The sequence below is a fragment of the Apodemus sylvaticus genome, chromosome 3 (assembly GCF_947179515.1).
Source record: "Apodemus sylvaticus chromosome 3, mApoSyl1.1, whole genome shotgun sequence".
Classification (NCBI taxonomy): Eukaryota; Metazoa; Chordata; class Mammalia; order Rodentia; family Muridae; genus Apodemus; species Apodemus sylvaticus.
In genome coordinates, this window is record NC_067474.1 from 146,310,585 (window position 1) to 146,325,858 (window position 15,274).

At 45.8% G+C, this 15,274-nt stretch overlaps 1 protein-coding gene across 1 annotated transcript; it reads left to right on the forward strand.

Annotated features, from left to right (window-relative positions):
- Window positions 1-410: 410 nt before the first annotated feature.
- Window positions 411-11,347, forward strand: Rpa2 (replication protein A2). Its single transcript, XM_052177603.1, has 9 exons — window positions 411-560; window positions 786-892; window positions 2,628-2,729; window positions 3,996-4,109; window positions 6,286-6,360; window positions 7,591-7,707; window positions 8,874-8,981; window positions 9,313-9,407; window positions 10,662-11,347. Exons 1-9 carry the CDS (start codon window positions 551-553, stop codon window positions 10,744-10,746), a joined length of 813 nt encoding a protein of 270 aa, XP_052033563.1. The 5' UTR covers window positions 411-550; the 3' UTR covers window positions 10,747-11,347.
- The last annotated feature ends 3,927 nt before the right edge of the window (window positions 11,348-15,274 follow it).

Below are 15,274 nucleotides of genomic sequence, written 5' to 3' on the forward strand. Positions count from 1 at the left end.
CGAGGTCCTGTGAGGCTAGTACTGAGTCTCTGAGGTGTGCAAATGGCGAGTCAAAAGTGAGCTCCAACGTCGAAAGTGCGACTTCCACCACAGCGCCCGAGATTCAGCTTCATCAGAAAACTGGCAAGTTTGGCGGGAAGTTTAGCGAGCGGCGGAAGTGACGTACGGTCGCACACTTGACGGGATAGTGAGGCGTGCTTTAAGATGGCCCCGGAAATATTGTTTTAATTGGTTGTTTTCTTGAGTACTGTCCTATCGGAAATTTGCCCTCAATAAAGATGGCCGCGGAGGCTTCCATTCCTTCTTGGGGCCGTGCATTTTTCCTAAGTTTGGCCTTGATACAGGAAAAAGCGGGATTCGTGAGTTCTGATTGGCTGAAGCTAGATGCGACCTGGGCGCTGATTGGCTGGCCCTTCGCGGGAAGGAGTTTGTGGCGCCAGTGCAAAGTAGCTACAACGCTGCCACGCCGGAGCGGCAAACAGTTCCCAAGTGTTCTTGTTTTGCGTGTCCCAGCTTCTTGGACCTCTCTCTCAGGGGGACTGCGACCAGGATGTGGAATAGTAATGGCGGGCGTGCGGGAGAGGAGGCGGGGAGTCGCGAGGGTGTCGGGAGTGGGCGAGTCTCGCGTGGGAGGGCAGGGACGCAGCGCGAGGCCCGAGGCCGGATCGGCGGCGTTTGAGGGGTGGCCCGGAGGATTGTCGTGGCCGGGGCGGTGGGGACAGCGTTCGCCAGGTATGGAGCTGGGGAGCGCAGCGCAGACTCTGACTTCTGCCGTTCACCCCCAGGCGGATTCGAAAGCTTCAGCAGCTCCACCTATGGCGGAGCGGGCGGCTACACGCAGTCCCCCGGTGGCTTCGGGTCCCCCACGCCGTCGCAGGCGGAGAAGAAGTCGGTACGTAGACTGACGGCTCCGTTCTCATTTGTGTCCTGGCCCGAAGTCCCAGGTCCGGGAGGAACGTGTTTTCCTGGGGGAGGGCGGCACACCCCACCTGGTTCCGAAGCTGTCAGTTGCCTACCTTGTCTTTTGTGTGGTCAAGTGGGTGACAGCCGTGCAGAGGTTGACCCGGCCTCCACTTTCCTGGCCCTACCACTCGAAAGTAGGCTTTAGCAGAGTTTAGTGTCGCTGCCCTCAGGCCACCGCTGGGACTCCTAAAATCCCTGAAGAACAAGAGTCCACTGTGCTCACAACAGGTTTGGGCTTATTTCCTGTTGCTATCTGACAGGAAGAGCCCTGCAATCCTTCATCTGCTGGGCTTTTTTGTCTCGAACATATTCATTGTTTGACCAAGTGTTTTGTTTGAAACAGGCTCACAATGTAGCTCTGGCTGGCCTGGAACTCAGAGATCCACTGGCCACTGCCTCTGGGGCTGGGGTTAAAGGTGTATGGCCACCAGGCGCATCCTAACGGGGTTGGGGTGGGGAGCAAGCCGTCTCTAAATAAGGGTTACTGAATATTTGTCCTTAATTTGTAGTGACTGAGTGACTGTTCTTTACCTTTTTGTTTTTTTAATGGGGTGTACCTCTGTTGCCCAGGCTGGCTTTGACTTGATAGGGCTGGAGCCAAGCTCTGGCCTTTCGGCCCAGCTTCCCTGATATCTGTGAAATATCCCGTCTGTATGCTTCTGATGTTTGAAATTGCCAGTAAACATTTCTGAGATTCCAAATACGGCATTTCCTTCTATAATGTGTCAGGATGTGATCTTTTGTTTACATTAGTGTGACTTGAAACTTGGTAGGTGTAGATCATGAATTTGTGGTGACCCTACTGCCTGTCTGTCTCCTGAGTGCTGGGATTACATCCGGGAACTACACAGAAACCCCCTTTTTTAAAAAAAAAAAAAAAAAGACTTATTTATTACTATGTATAAGTACACTGTAGTAGCTGTCTTCAGACACACCAGAAAGAGGGCATCAAATTCTATTACACATGATTGTGAGCCGCCATGTGGTTGCTGGGATTTGAACTCATGACCTCTGGAAGAGCAGCAAGTTTCGATGCTAGGAGACTGCTTGAGGTGACTGAGTGTCTTCTCTAGATGCTCTTCTGCTCGCTTCCTTTAAGCTGCCCAAAGATGACCAGCTTAGCTAAACTCTCAACAGGTTTTCCACAGAGACTGCCGTCTGGTTGCCAGAATACCTATCTCCTAAAAGAAGCTATATTTCTAACTTCTTCCATTTTATCAAGAAACTTAGAATGTCTCCTAAGTCTTTTTTTCTGCTTGTCATTTCTCAAGCATTTTCACAAAACCCTGTTGTTTTGGTGGTGTCCTGAACACTTTGCTCTGGCTGTGTCTGGGATGTGTTCTTTCTACCCCTACCTCTCTGAGACAGGCATTTATGTGTGTGTAGCCCTGGCTGTCCTGGAACTCACTCTGTAGGAACTCACTCTGTACACCAGACTGGCCTTGAACTCAGAGGTCCACCTGCCGCTACCTCCTGGGTGCTGAGATTAAAGCCCTGGGCCACCACTGCCCAGCCCTGGGATTGCTCTTAAATGCAGACTATCCTTTGTTGTCCTGACTCTAGTCTGACCTTTTCTTTGTGAACTCACAGTATGATACAAACATCTATTCACCTGGAGGTCTAGTTACTCTCGCGTTGACTCTGTGCACGCTTTTTCTTTTCAGAGGGTCCGAGCCCAACACATTGTGCCCTGTACCATATCTCAGCTGCTTTCTGCTACTCTGACTGATGAAGTGTTCAGAATTGGAGATGTTGAGATTTCACAGGTATGTAAGATTTTAGAGAAGGGCCATTTGGGGATAAGAAATAAGGGGTTGGAAAGATGGCTGCGCAAGCATGAGGACCAGATACCAGATCCAGACCGGTGTACAAAGCCAGGCTGGAGTCCCTGGTTCCTGTGCCACAAAACTCAGACAGGAGGATCCTTGGGGATTGCTGGCTCCAGGTTCAGTAAGAGACTCTGTCTCAAGGAAATAAAACCAATAGTGCTAGACCTGGACAGCCAGTGTCCTCAGCCTCTGCAGGCATTGAGCATCTGTCGGCTCATTTGTGCATTCCCTTCACTCATATGCAAAGACAAAGGAGTAAGACTGGCTTAATTGAAAAGTATATAGGCGGTAACGGGCTCTATGGGTAAAAGTGCTTGGGCCTTTTGTACAAGCCTGAGGACCTGAGTTCAATCTTCACATTCTACATTAGAAAAAGAACTAGCGGGGCTGGAGAGATGGCTCAGTGGTTGAGAGCACTGACTGCTCTTCCCAAGGTCCTGAATTCAAATCCCAGCAAACACATGGTGGCTCACAACCATCCGTAATGAGATCTGAGGCCCTCTTCTGGTGTCTGAAGACAGCTACAGTGTACTTACATAAAATAATAAATAAATCTTTGGGTCAGAGTAAGCAGAGGTCCTGAGTTCAATTCTCAGCAACCACATTTTGGCTCACAACCACCTGTACGGCTATAGTATACTCATATTTAGTAAATCTTTGAAAAAGAAACAGAACTAGCTCCCTATAATATTCTCTGACCTCTGGATCATGGCATACATACACACAATGGTAAGATAACAATACTTTTGTGGAAAGTATTTTTTAAGGTTGGGCTGTGGTGGCTCACACCTTTAATCCGACCAGTGGAGAAGCAGGGGCAAGTGGACCTCTGAGTTCAAGGCCAGCCTGGTCCACATAGTTCCAGGACAGATAGGCCTGTGCAGTGAAACCCTATCTCCAAGCTAAATGTATTTCCCTTGGAGCCTCTCTTACTTGTAGGACTTGTTTCTCAGTTTTCCTCAGTGAATATATTCTGTTCAGATAAATAAAATAGATGAGTTTTGGACTGAGCATGGCAGCTTACACCTATAATCTTGGCATTCAGGAGGCAGACAGGATTATCACAAGTATGAGGCCAGTCAGGCCCATGAAACAAGAGTATCTCAAAAAAAAATCTTTTATAAATTGTTGTGTGTGTGTGTGTGTGTGTGTGTGTCTTGCTTTGATTTCCAGGAAAATCAGACTGTTGTTTTCTTTCTCTAGGTCACTATTGTGGGGATAATCAGACATGCAGAGAAGGCTCCAACCAACATTGTTTACAAAATAGATGATATGACCGCTGCGCCCATGGATGTGCGCCAGTGGGTTGACACAGATGTAAGTGTCTTCTCTTGGGTCAAGGTGGGGCTGCTTTGGGGCTTTGGATGTTCAGCTCTTTCAGTTTTAGCCTTACAGGTTTTTCTTGGTATAAAAATTCATAAGCAAAACAGAAAAGGTAAAAACCCATAAAGCAAGAACTTAATTGATTTGACCACGTAAAAATTTAAAACCACCTAAAATACTGTGGAAGAGAGTAGACAGTAAGTTCTCTAAGAACCATTTCTCTTTTGGTCACTACTGTCCCCAGTACCTAGAACGGTGCCCATCACACAGTGGGTCTTGAATACTGTTTAAATGAATATAAAGCGTACTCGGACATATTTAATCACTTTAATACAAAGCTCTGCAAAGTAAAAACAAGTAGCTTCACCTTAGAGAAACAGACAAAGAAAGATGAACAGGTTACTTATAAAATACCAGATTAAAATGGTGGCAGTGATACAGGTTAAACCTAGTAAGCACTGAAAACGAGAGTTTCCAAGTTGTGTGAGTAGCAATGAGCCCACTGCTTGTGATGTCTAGAAGACAGTCATTTGTTGACTTGTCATTTTTTAAGTAAGAAAATTGCTACTGTACAACCCTGATAGTAATAGTATAACCTCAGGCTGGAAAGATGGCTCGGTGGCTAAAAGCACTAACTGGTCCTGAGTTCAGTTCCCAGCAACCATATGGTGGCTCAAAACTCAAAATGGGATCTCATGCCCTCTTCTGGTTTATCTGAAGACACTTACAGTGTGCTCATATAAAATTAATAAATTAAAAAAAAAAAAGTATAAATTCTACTGCATTTTCCCAAAACTCACAATGTACTGAAATCATCAGTTAAAGAACATTGACCTTTTTTTAAAAATTTCATCTATTTGATATATATATATATGATGACTTCACTGTAGCTGTCTTCAGACGCACCAGAAGGCATCAGATCCCATTACAGATGGTTGTGAGCCACCATGTGGTTGCTGGGATTTGAACTTGGGATCTCTGGAAGAACAGTCAGAGCTCTTAACCCGCTGAGCCATCTCTCCAGCCCAACACTGACCTTTCTGGGCTTGTTGTAGTGCATGCCTTTAATCCTAGTGCTCAGAAAGTAGAGGTGGGTAGACCTCTGGATTCAAGGCCAGGCTCATCTACAGAAAGAGTTCCACCAGGGCTACACACACACACCCACCCACCCCTGTCTAAAAAAAAAAAAGAAAGAAAGACCTACAAATTTACATAAGGAAATAAAGATGTGTACCAAGATTTAGTTTAAGGGTATTGGCCAGGCAGGATAGAGGAATGACTCAGCAGTTAAGAACATTGCTCTTCCAGAGAATTCCCAGTATCCACATAGCAGCTCACAGCTATCAGTAACTCCAGTTTTAGTAGATTTGACATCCTCTTCTGCTCTTCTGGCCTCCATTGACACCAAGAATACAGCTGATACACAGACATACTCCTATACCCATAACATATAAAATTAATGGGCAAAGTAGTATTGACCATAGACTAATAAGATGGCTCAGCTGGTAAACTTAATGCTAATCTATGTGCTAGGAAATCAGCTTGCACATATCTTCTGACTTCCATTCACTCACCCAGGAGCACACACACACACACAAAATGTAAGGGAAAATGATTAAGTGCTGTTGACCAGCCTGGTGTGCTTGGGTCATGTGTATTATATTGGCAACTGGGAAGCTAAATCAGAAGCATTTTGCTATAAGTTCTAGACCATTCTGAGTTACATAGTTCCAAGACACCTTGATTGCATTTATAAGAACCTCTGTCTATCTGTGTCTCTCAATCTCTCTCTCTCTCTCCCTCTCCCTCTCCCTCTCCCTCTCCCTCTCCCTCTCCCTCTCCCCCCTCCCTCCCTCTCTCCCATCCTCCCCTTTCCTCTCTCCCTCCCTCCCTGTTTGTCTCTCCCACACCTTAAAAGGGGATTAGGGGGCAAAAATCAAAACCAAAACCAAACAGTAACAAAATAACAGTTCTGTCTCCTGCACCAGATAAGTTGTATGTGATATTTACAGACCAGTAATCCAGTACTTGGTGGATAGAAACAGGAAGAAGTTCACAGTCATCATTAGCTATGTATTAAGTTTGAAGATAACTGTGTTACATGAGACCCTATCAAAAAATTAAAAGTAAATAAAAAAAAAACAGTGATATGTTTATATTTTTCTGTCAGGATGCCAGTGGTGAAAACACTGTGGTTCCTCCAGAAACATACGTGAAAGTTGCTGGCCACCTCAGGTCTTTTCAGGTAAAGTCAAGTAAAATGGTAGCTTCAGAGCTGGGATAAGGCTTAGATGAAGACTTGAGTTTGAATCCTTATAACCAAAGTTAAAGTCAGGTTCACCAGGCTTGTTAGTGCAAGTGCATATCTGTGATCTCTGCACTCCTATGGAGGGAAATGGGGTGGAGACAGCCCTGAACCTCACAGGCAAGCTGGCTTGTCACACATTGGTGAACAAGAAGAGAACCTGTCTCATGACAAGTGGTGGTGATGGTGGTGATGGTGATGCACCCCCTTAATCTCAGCACGAGGGAGGCAGAAGCAGGCAGATATCTGAGTTCAAGGCCAGCCTAGTCTATAGAGTAAATTGTAGAATAAAACAAATTGCAGGACTACTGGGCTATATAAGTTCTGTCTGGAAAAACAAAAAAATAATTAAAAATTTTGAATATACATCATCTTAGAAGAATGAGTAATTATCCTTAACAATCAAGTCTTCATATTAAATGAGAAGATACTTTGTTCTCTTCATTGAGAGGAAGTACCTAGGTAATGTCTTAAAATAGACATTAAAATCATGTGTGATGGCACATAGGCATTTTCTTTTATCCGTAGGAGGCAGAGGCCAATAAATGTCTGAGTTTGAGCCCAACCTAGTCTACATAGTTTCAAACAACCAGGGTTACATAGTAAGACCCTTTCTCAAAAAGGCAGATCAGTTCCTGGTCAGCCTGGTCTACATGGTAGGCTCTAGGACAGCCAAGGCTCCATAGTGAAACCTTGCCTCACTAAAGAAAAAAAATTAGGGCCAAAAGATTGCCACTGGGTAACTAGCATGTGCCATGCAAGTGTTAGGGACCTGAGTTATTGAGTTCCAGTCCTCAGGAGCTGTGTGAAAGCCAGGTGGTCATCCAGAGCCTCTCTAACACCTGTGAGGTTACCTTAGAAGAGTTTTCTAACGCTGAAGAGTTGGGTGGCAGACAGGAGAATCTCTAGAAGCTTTGGGGTTACCTAGTTGGGTGTACATAGTACAAAGATAGCCTGGTTTGAGGTGGGAAATGGGAACCAACACACCAAGTCTGTCTTGTTGATTTCCCTTGCATACTGTGGTACATGTGCCCACATTCACATACACATTTTTAGGTCTATCAGGCATTTTCCCCATAGTGAGAAATATAACCAAGGAAAAAGCCAGTGTTTTGCCCAGAAAGTCACTTGAATATGTTTGTCTTTTACTTACATTTTCCTCTTTAATAGAACAAAAAGAGCTTGGTGGCCTTCAAGATCATTCCTCTGGAAGATATGAATGAGTTCACCGCACACATTCTGGAGGTGGTCAATTCACACTTGATGCTGAGCAAACCCACCAGCCAGGTGAGGATCTGCAGTCAACTTCTCCCTTTTCTGAGAAAACAAACTTTAGGTTTATATTTACGTGTCTGTGTGTGGTGTGAGGGATCCCCTGGCGATAGGGTTACAAGCAGTGTGTGCCACCTGGAACCAAATTTAGGAAGAGCCGAAAGAGCTCCAACTGCTACTTGGGAGGCAGAGGCAGGTGGATTTCTGAGTTTGAGGCCTGCCTAGTCTACAGAGTCCCAGCCATCTCTTGGTCCTGGACACATTTTCTCCCTGAGCTTTGCCACTGTTTTAGTCCAAGTGTAACATGTCTTCTAGAATTTTGAGTTGTTTCTCACCCAGTATCAAGATGGCTGAACAAAAATTTCAAAGCCAAACAGCATTTTGCATCCAACCTGTACGTCATAAAACATCTCTACAGCAGACATTTAATGGACGTTTGACTGGGTGGTCTGCTAATGGGATAGGATTCCTCTGTGTTTCACACTGCGTTAAACCACACAGGATATGTGTGCTCCTGTTATCCAGTACAGTAGATCAAACACAGGATGTGCTGTTCATCAGGCACTGCAAAGAGTGTAAGTGGGAACCAGACAGTGTGGGATGCAGAAGCCTGGGGGGCACACTGGAGAGCAGGGTCAACATTGTCTGCGGTCAGATGTGGCGAAGACCAAAAGACTTGAGCAGCCAGTGACTTGAGTCATTGATGACTTTGGTAGAACTCAGTTCAGAGGAGTATTTGAGATAATGCAGAGTGGTAGGCAGAGAAAGGAATGACCTAAAAGAGGGTGGAGCATCTACGCCTCCTTTCTTGTGTTCTGAATTGAACTCTCGGCTTTATAGTAGGCAAGCCCTCTGCCAGGGAAATGTACCCACGGGCAAACCTTGCCCTTTTCTCTCCCAACAGGGCTTCATGATAATAAATGCTTGCTTAAGCAAGTCCCAAGGAAACTATTATAGCTTGCACGTGAAATCACAGTGCCAGAGCATCCTTTCAGGGGACAGGGAATATATGTTTCAGGGGTTATTTTACTTTCCATGTGAGATTTCATTGTTATACCTTTCCTATATAAATAGTTACTGGGAAAACTGATTAAATTATTTCTTGCTGTTCGTTAGTAAGTTATTAGAAGTAGGGTTGATGTGGTGTCTTTTCTTTTGTTCTAATCTTGTTCTTAATTCAGGCCTCTGCAGGGAGACCATCTATCAGCAACCTAGGAATGGGTGAACCAGGAAACTTCAGTGGGAATAACTTCATGCCAGCAAATGGCCTCACTGTGGTCCAAAATCAGGTAAGCTGCCTATTCGCCACACAGAGCACAGGCAGTCTTGATATTTTGTTTCTTCCCGAATGATGTAAGGTTATCTTGTAGCCTGCTTCACACCAACACTCCCCTCCCTTTTAACTTGTGTGTGCTTGCCTGCTTGTACAGATGTATGTGTGTATGTACACAATGCCTGATACCAGTGGAGGATAGAGAGGGTGGAAACCCAGGATCTCTGCAAGTGCTCCCCCTGAGCAAGCTACCTTTCTAGCTCCTCTTCGCTTATGAAGTGGCTCGGGTTCACATGAGTAAGCTGAGTCAGAGTAGTTGCTGAAGTTTTTTTAATTTGAACTGTCAGGTACTAAATTTGATCAAGGCCTGCCCAAGACCGGAAGGATTGAACTTTCAGGATCTCAGGAGCCAGCTCCAGCATATGCCTGTACCCTCCATCAAGTAAGTCTTCTTCTCCGTGGCCTAGAGGTCCAGACTTGTACCCTTGTATCTGTGCACAGTCTTCGGATAGTGAGGAGTGAGTGTAAAAGATAAAGCTGGATCTGGGTTTGCTGGTTCTCACCTGGAAGAGAAGCAGGAGGGTTGGAGTTCAGAGCCAACCTGGTCTGCATGAGACTCACATAAGGAAGTGTGTCAGCTGCAGCCTGTTGAGGGAGAAGTTGAGCAGCCAGGAAGAGAATTTAAAAGCACTCACAGGTGGCACTGTTGCGCCACTTGCTGATTTGTGTGGGATCTGAGGGCATCAGGCAGCCCTCTTGCTCCTTTGATGGGATTCTGGTTTAGGCAGCAGAGTTCTGATTCCATTGCAGTGAACTGAGATGAACTATAAATATGTAGATAGTACTCATGATACTTGAGTTCAAGGCCAGCCTAGTTTACATAGCAAGTTCCAGGACAGCTCTGACTACATAGAGACCCTGCCTGGAACGAACAAACCCATTTAATAACTGTAGGCTGAGATAGAAAATAAATGCCCAGGCCAGTTTCCCATTCTGTGCTGTGAAATAAATAGTGGTAAATAATGCCCATCTCAGAGTCACTGTGGTGAGGGGGTAAGTCACTGTAAATTCTGACTCTTACTAAACACCTTCCTGTCTCTGAGGATGTAAGGATTTGAAGAAGTCACACACTTTCTGAATTACTTTCCCTTCCTGCTATTCTGCTGCCCATTCGCAAAGCAAAAGCCGTATTACTATGTGATTTGGGAGCCTGGATCCAGAGAAGGGAGACTGCAGTCCCCAGTATACATATCCTGAGCAAGCTGACTGTGGTTTCAGGCTCTTGTGTCAACTTCGATTGGCATTTTAAGTGAGCCCTGTTTTATTTTGAAATTTGAGGCCAGGATCCAAGGCAGCCCTGGTAGCCCTGATCTGCATGGATAATCTCAATCCTTAGGTTGTATTGTCATTCTCCTGCAGGAGACCTACCTCCCTGAACAAACTGACTGAATAATTCATAGCTAAGAAGTACAGAGCTGGGCGGTAGTGGCTCACACCTTTAATCCCAGCACTTGAGAGGCAGAGGCAGGCGGATTTCTGAGCTCCAGGATAGCCAGGGCTACACAGAGAAACCCTGTCTTGAAAAAAACAAAAAAGGACAGAAACAAGTGATGTTTGCTTGCTTAGCTGTGTTCAAAAGGCACTGGTTTTAATGTGGGGATTTTCCCCCCATCCCCTCTTTTTTTTTTCCTTTCAGGCAAGCAGTGGATTTTCTGTGCAACGAGGGTCACATTTATTCTACTGTGGATGATGACCACTTTAAATCTACAGATGCAGAGTAGCGAGTTGATTGTGTACCTGAAATGTTTCCAGCTGGACCTGTTTTCATCTGTTGTCCCCAGCTCTGCAGGTTTTGGCAAGAAGCTTCTAGGACAGACGTTTCCTGTAGAAGGTCTCGGCTGAAGTCCTTTTGGAACTTATTGCTCTCTGTTTTGTTGCTTGTTGTTTAGAGGTTCAAAGGGAGATAGACAGTTGAGAGGATGTAAACCAGTGGGATTTCTTGAAAGAAATTCCGAAAAGCTAGTCAGGACTCCAGGATGGATGGTCAGATTGAAAGAGGAACACCACCTAGAGAGCAGGGCAGACATGCAGCACGCTGGGGAGCTTCTGTTCCTGAAAGGCTTCCTGTGGAGGATGAACAACACTGGGCCCGAGGGCCAAAGAAGAATCTCCTACCTTCTGCCAATTTGTGTCACACGCTGGGTCTGCGGTGTTACTTTCAAAATTGCACTTTCCTTCCCCTTGTCTTGCCTGCAGTTGAAATGAGGTTTAAGTGAGCATGAGACTCTGACGGGGAGGCCTCCTGGGGCTGAGAGGAAGAAATGTTAATGTGTGGTTTGTAATATAAATGTTCATATGTTTGATAAAACATTTTGATTGTAATAGTTCCTGAGATGTTGGTTTTATTTTTAGCGTTTACTTATTGTGTGACTGTGGAAGTCAGAGGACAGCTCGGTGGCGTCTGCTTTGTCTTTGTACAGTGTATAGAGCCATCTTGTATGGTGTGTAGTCCAGGGATTCAACTCTGGTCATCAGGCTTACTGGGGTTGTTGTAGTTGTGCATAGCGTGTGCCATTGCCACCCAAGCTTGTGAATAGACCTTGGGCTGGCGTCACAGCTCACAGTAGTGAAGCGTTTGCCTGCCATCCACAAGGCCGCTCAGCCCCTGGCAGCTCTCCATTGGGCCTTTACTGCTGGTGCTGATGGTGATCCTGCAGCTGAGTTAGCTGTCCGCCGTGAGACTTCACAAAGGCTGTTCTTGAAGGAGGGGAAATATTCTCACAGATGTCAAAGGTAGATGTCTTGAATGGAAACTAATTTGGGAGTGGAGTTCATGATGTAGAACATGCAAATAACTGCCTACTTCTGATGAGCTCACGCCCTGATTGCTGATGGTAAACATCTGGCTGTTTGCCACACCTGCAGGTAAGGCTCAGCTGACCAGTTATGTTATTAGTTATGCTGTCTATTCTTAGACAGCGGAAGGGGCTGAGAAAAAAACAAAACCTGTTCCAGTGTGGCTTGTATGACAGGGTACTTTCACAGGTTCCCAGTTTCCTCTAATTACCAGGTAAGCAAAGTTGTGGTTTTGTGCGGAAGTCTTTCCATAAAATTCAAATCACAGCTTAGGCAGAGGCAGGTAGATCTTGGTTCTGAGGCCATTGTGGTCTACATACCAGGTTCTAGGCAACCAGGATTACAGAGTGAGGCCTTGTCTCCAAAAAGAGGGGGCAGGGAGACCTAGAGAGATGGCTCGGGTTAAGAGCTCCTGCTGCTCTTCCAGGGGCCCTAGTTCAGTTCCATCATGTCAGATGGCTCACAACTAACTCCAGTTCTAGAGGTTCCCACACCTCTGGCCTAGCACCCGCATTTGCTTGCACACACACAGGCTGTTAAATGCCTTTATTGGACCCCACACTGTTGGTTAGGTCCCAGCAATGGGAGAGATTAGCGTCGGGAGGTGGGTAATGGGCTGCCCTGACTCCTGGTCAATTGATGCCCCTCGGTGATGACGTGATTGATGATTGTGGGAGTCTAAGGCTGATCCAGGCAGGAACATGTGCACCTCCAACCCCTGGAACAGCTGCCCTGCTCAAGTGAAAGAGCTTGTGTTTGAGCGTTGTGTTGGAACACTAATATGACCCATGCTCTTAGAAACTACTCGGTGTCACCTGATTGTGTGTTCAGCTTCCTCAGGAAATTAAGGCTGCAGGTGGAAAATGGAGCATTATGAAAAAGCGTTTTACAAAGGCCAGAGTAGGAACTGGCATTTAGTGTGGATTGTTGGTTTTGTTTTGTTTCACTGCAGTTGGTTTCATAAACCTAAAATAAAATAGATAATGTAGCTGGGAGAAACTTAACATTGGTAAAATGTTTAAACACCCTATTTGTTTTGCTTAGCAATTTGTTTGTTTGTTTGTTTGTTTGTTTGTTTGTTTGAAAACAGGGTTTCTCTGTGTAGCCCTGGCTGTCCTGGAACTCACTCTGTAGACCAGACTGGCCTTGAACTCAGAAATCTGCCTGCCTCTGCCTCCCAGAGTGCTGGGATTACAGGCATGCACCACCACTACCCAGCTTGTTTAGCAATTTTTATAGAAGTTTAGACTATAATATACCAGTCATAAAGCATTCAAAAATAGAAATGAGACAGGTGTAGTGACACACATTTGATGCCAGCACTAGGGAGGCAGAGGTAAGCAGATCTCATAGAGTTTGAAGTCAGCCTGTCTATTCATAGTTCCAAGTCAACCAAGGCTACATAGAGAGATTCTGTCTCAAAACAAAAGAAAAAGTGTGGATACCTACTTTCTGTTCCCCAGGGAACTCAAAACTTGGAAGATAATGCTCAAGGGCTATCCCCAGCCCCATTGTAATCCTTCTCACTAACCTAGCTTGAGTCAGAAGTCTGATGGTTCCCCAAGCAACTCCATTACTCTGAAAGGAAAAGTTGTTGAACATTGTGTGTGTGTGTGTGTGTGTGTGTGTGTGTGTGTGTGTGTGTGTGTGTGTTACCACAATTGGTTATGTGGTTGGGGAACCGTTCAGGAACATATGGCCAGAGGTCAAAACAGGTATCTCCTTCAAACGTTACGTTGAGATGAGGCCACTCACTGAACTTAGAACTTGCTGTTTCAATTAGACCAGCTGCCCAGGGAACCCAGGAGATCTGCCTGTTTGTGGCTCCCATCTCCAGTGCCAGGGTTACAGGCATATATCACAAGGCCTGGCTGTTATGTCCCATCTCCAGTCATCATCCACAATACAGCAAGCACTTTCCCCAGTGGATACCTCCCTGGTCTCTGTGTTAAGCACAGCTTGCAAGCTGAAAAATGTTCCCTTTTACACTGAAGCAACTTGACTACTCAGAAGTCCTTTTTTATGTGTACGAGCAATTTGCCTATCATGTATGTACATGTTTGTGCAGAGAGCACAGAAGCCAGAAGAGAGTCCCAGGAACCCATGGCTGCTGTGAGCTGCTGGGTGGGTGCTGGGAACCGAACGTGGGCCCCCTGCAAGAAAACCCAGTCCACTTAACCACTGAGCCATCTCAGGCCCAGAAATCCTATTTTATAGGAATTGGTAGCCCTCTTCTGCCCTCCTTTTGAAGCTTATTCAGCTGTGTGCCAAGATTGAAATACATGCAAGGGAAAACCAGAGGCACTTTGATCATTGGTCCACCCTTTGATAGTTCAGAGCCAGGAACGAACTTTGTCAAGATCTTGCTTATTGCTTCTCTCTAGGGTCTGTCCCTGCATTTTTCAGGACAATGAACACTGGCTTCTGGGAAGAGGTGGGTAGAAACTGGAGGATGAGGTCCCGATAGTTGGGACTGGGCAGCAGCCTGTCGGAATCACCTGGAGAGCTCCATTCTGAGGTAGAAAGGACCAGGGACAGGTCCAGGCAGCGCACAGAGGAGCAGACACACGCATAGGTACAGTGTCTAGGATCTGACTCAAATTGGACCCAGTCAATTATCTTTTTATCTGTTCCCTGTCTTCTCTGTGGCTTCACTAGCTTGCAGTTCTCACATCTCTCAAAACAATGGATAGCTTCACCCAACACACCTAGACCAACCTTGGGAGTTGCATCGACAGAGCTTCTATTTGTCTTATCTCCAGCTCTGAACAGTCTAAGCCACCCTGGGAACAGTCCAGGGAACTACCAGGCATGGTGGCCCACACCTGTGATCCCAGCACTTGGGAGGCAGAGGCAGGCGGATTTCTGAGTTCGAGGCCAGCCTGGTCTACAGAGTGAGTTCCAGGACAGCCAGGGCTACACAAAGAAACCCTCGAAAAAAACAAAACAAAACAAAAAAAAGAAATGACAGGGTTGGAGACCAGAGACTGGAGGGCGACAACGCTGTGTGACCCTGGTTAACGGTGATACAACCAGTGAGTGCCAGGTACAGGTGTGCCTTGTAAATCTCAGGTGATCTCAGAATCCTTAGATTCTAAAGCCTAAAGTGAAATAAACTACTGAAATCCGCAGCTAGTCCATGGTGAGCTGGGAACCTAAATCCAGACTGTTGCCTTTGGAGCCTTCTTTTTTTTTTTTTTTTTAAAGATTTATTTATTTATTATATGTGAGTACACTGTAGCTGTCTTCAGACACTCCAGAAGAGAGCGTCAGATCTCATTACGGATGATTGTGAGCCACCATGTGGTTGCTGGGATTTGAACTCAGGACCTTCAGAAGAGCAGTCAGAGCTCTTAACCACTGAGCCATCTCTCCAGCTCTTAGAGCCCTCTCCTTAACCACTGATCTATTCTACCTCCTGAGACCATCAGTCACTAAGCCTGTTGCCCAATC

Excerpts from the sequence above, each read along its gene's own strand:
- Rpa2 (XM_052177603.1), top strand. Across the intron at positions 6,361-7,590 it reads GCCACCTCAGGTCTTTTCAG|AACAAAAAGAGCTTGGTGGC; the intron begins GTAAAGTCAAGT and ends CCTCTTTAATAG. Across the intron at positions 8,982-9,312 it reads TCACTGTGGTCCAAAATCAG|GTACTAAATTTGATCAAGGC; the intron begins GTAAGCTGCCTA and ends TTGAACTGTCAG.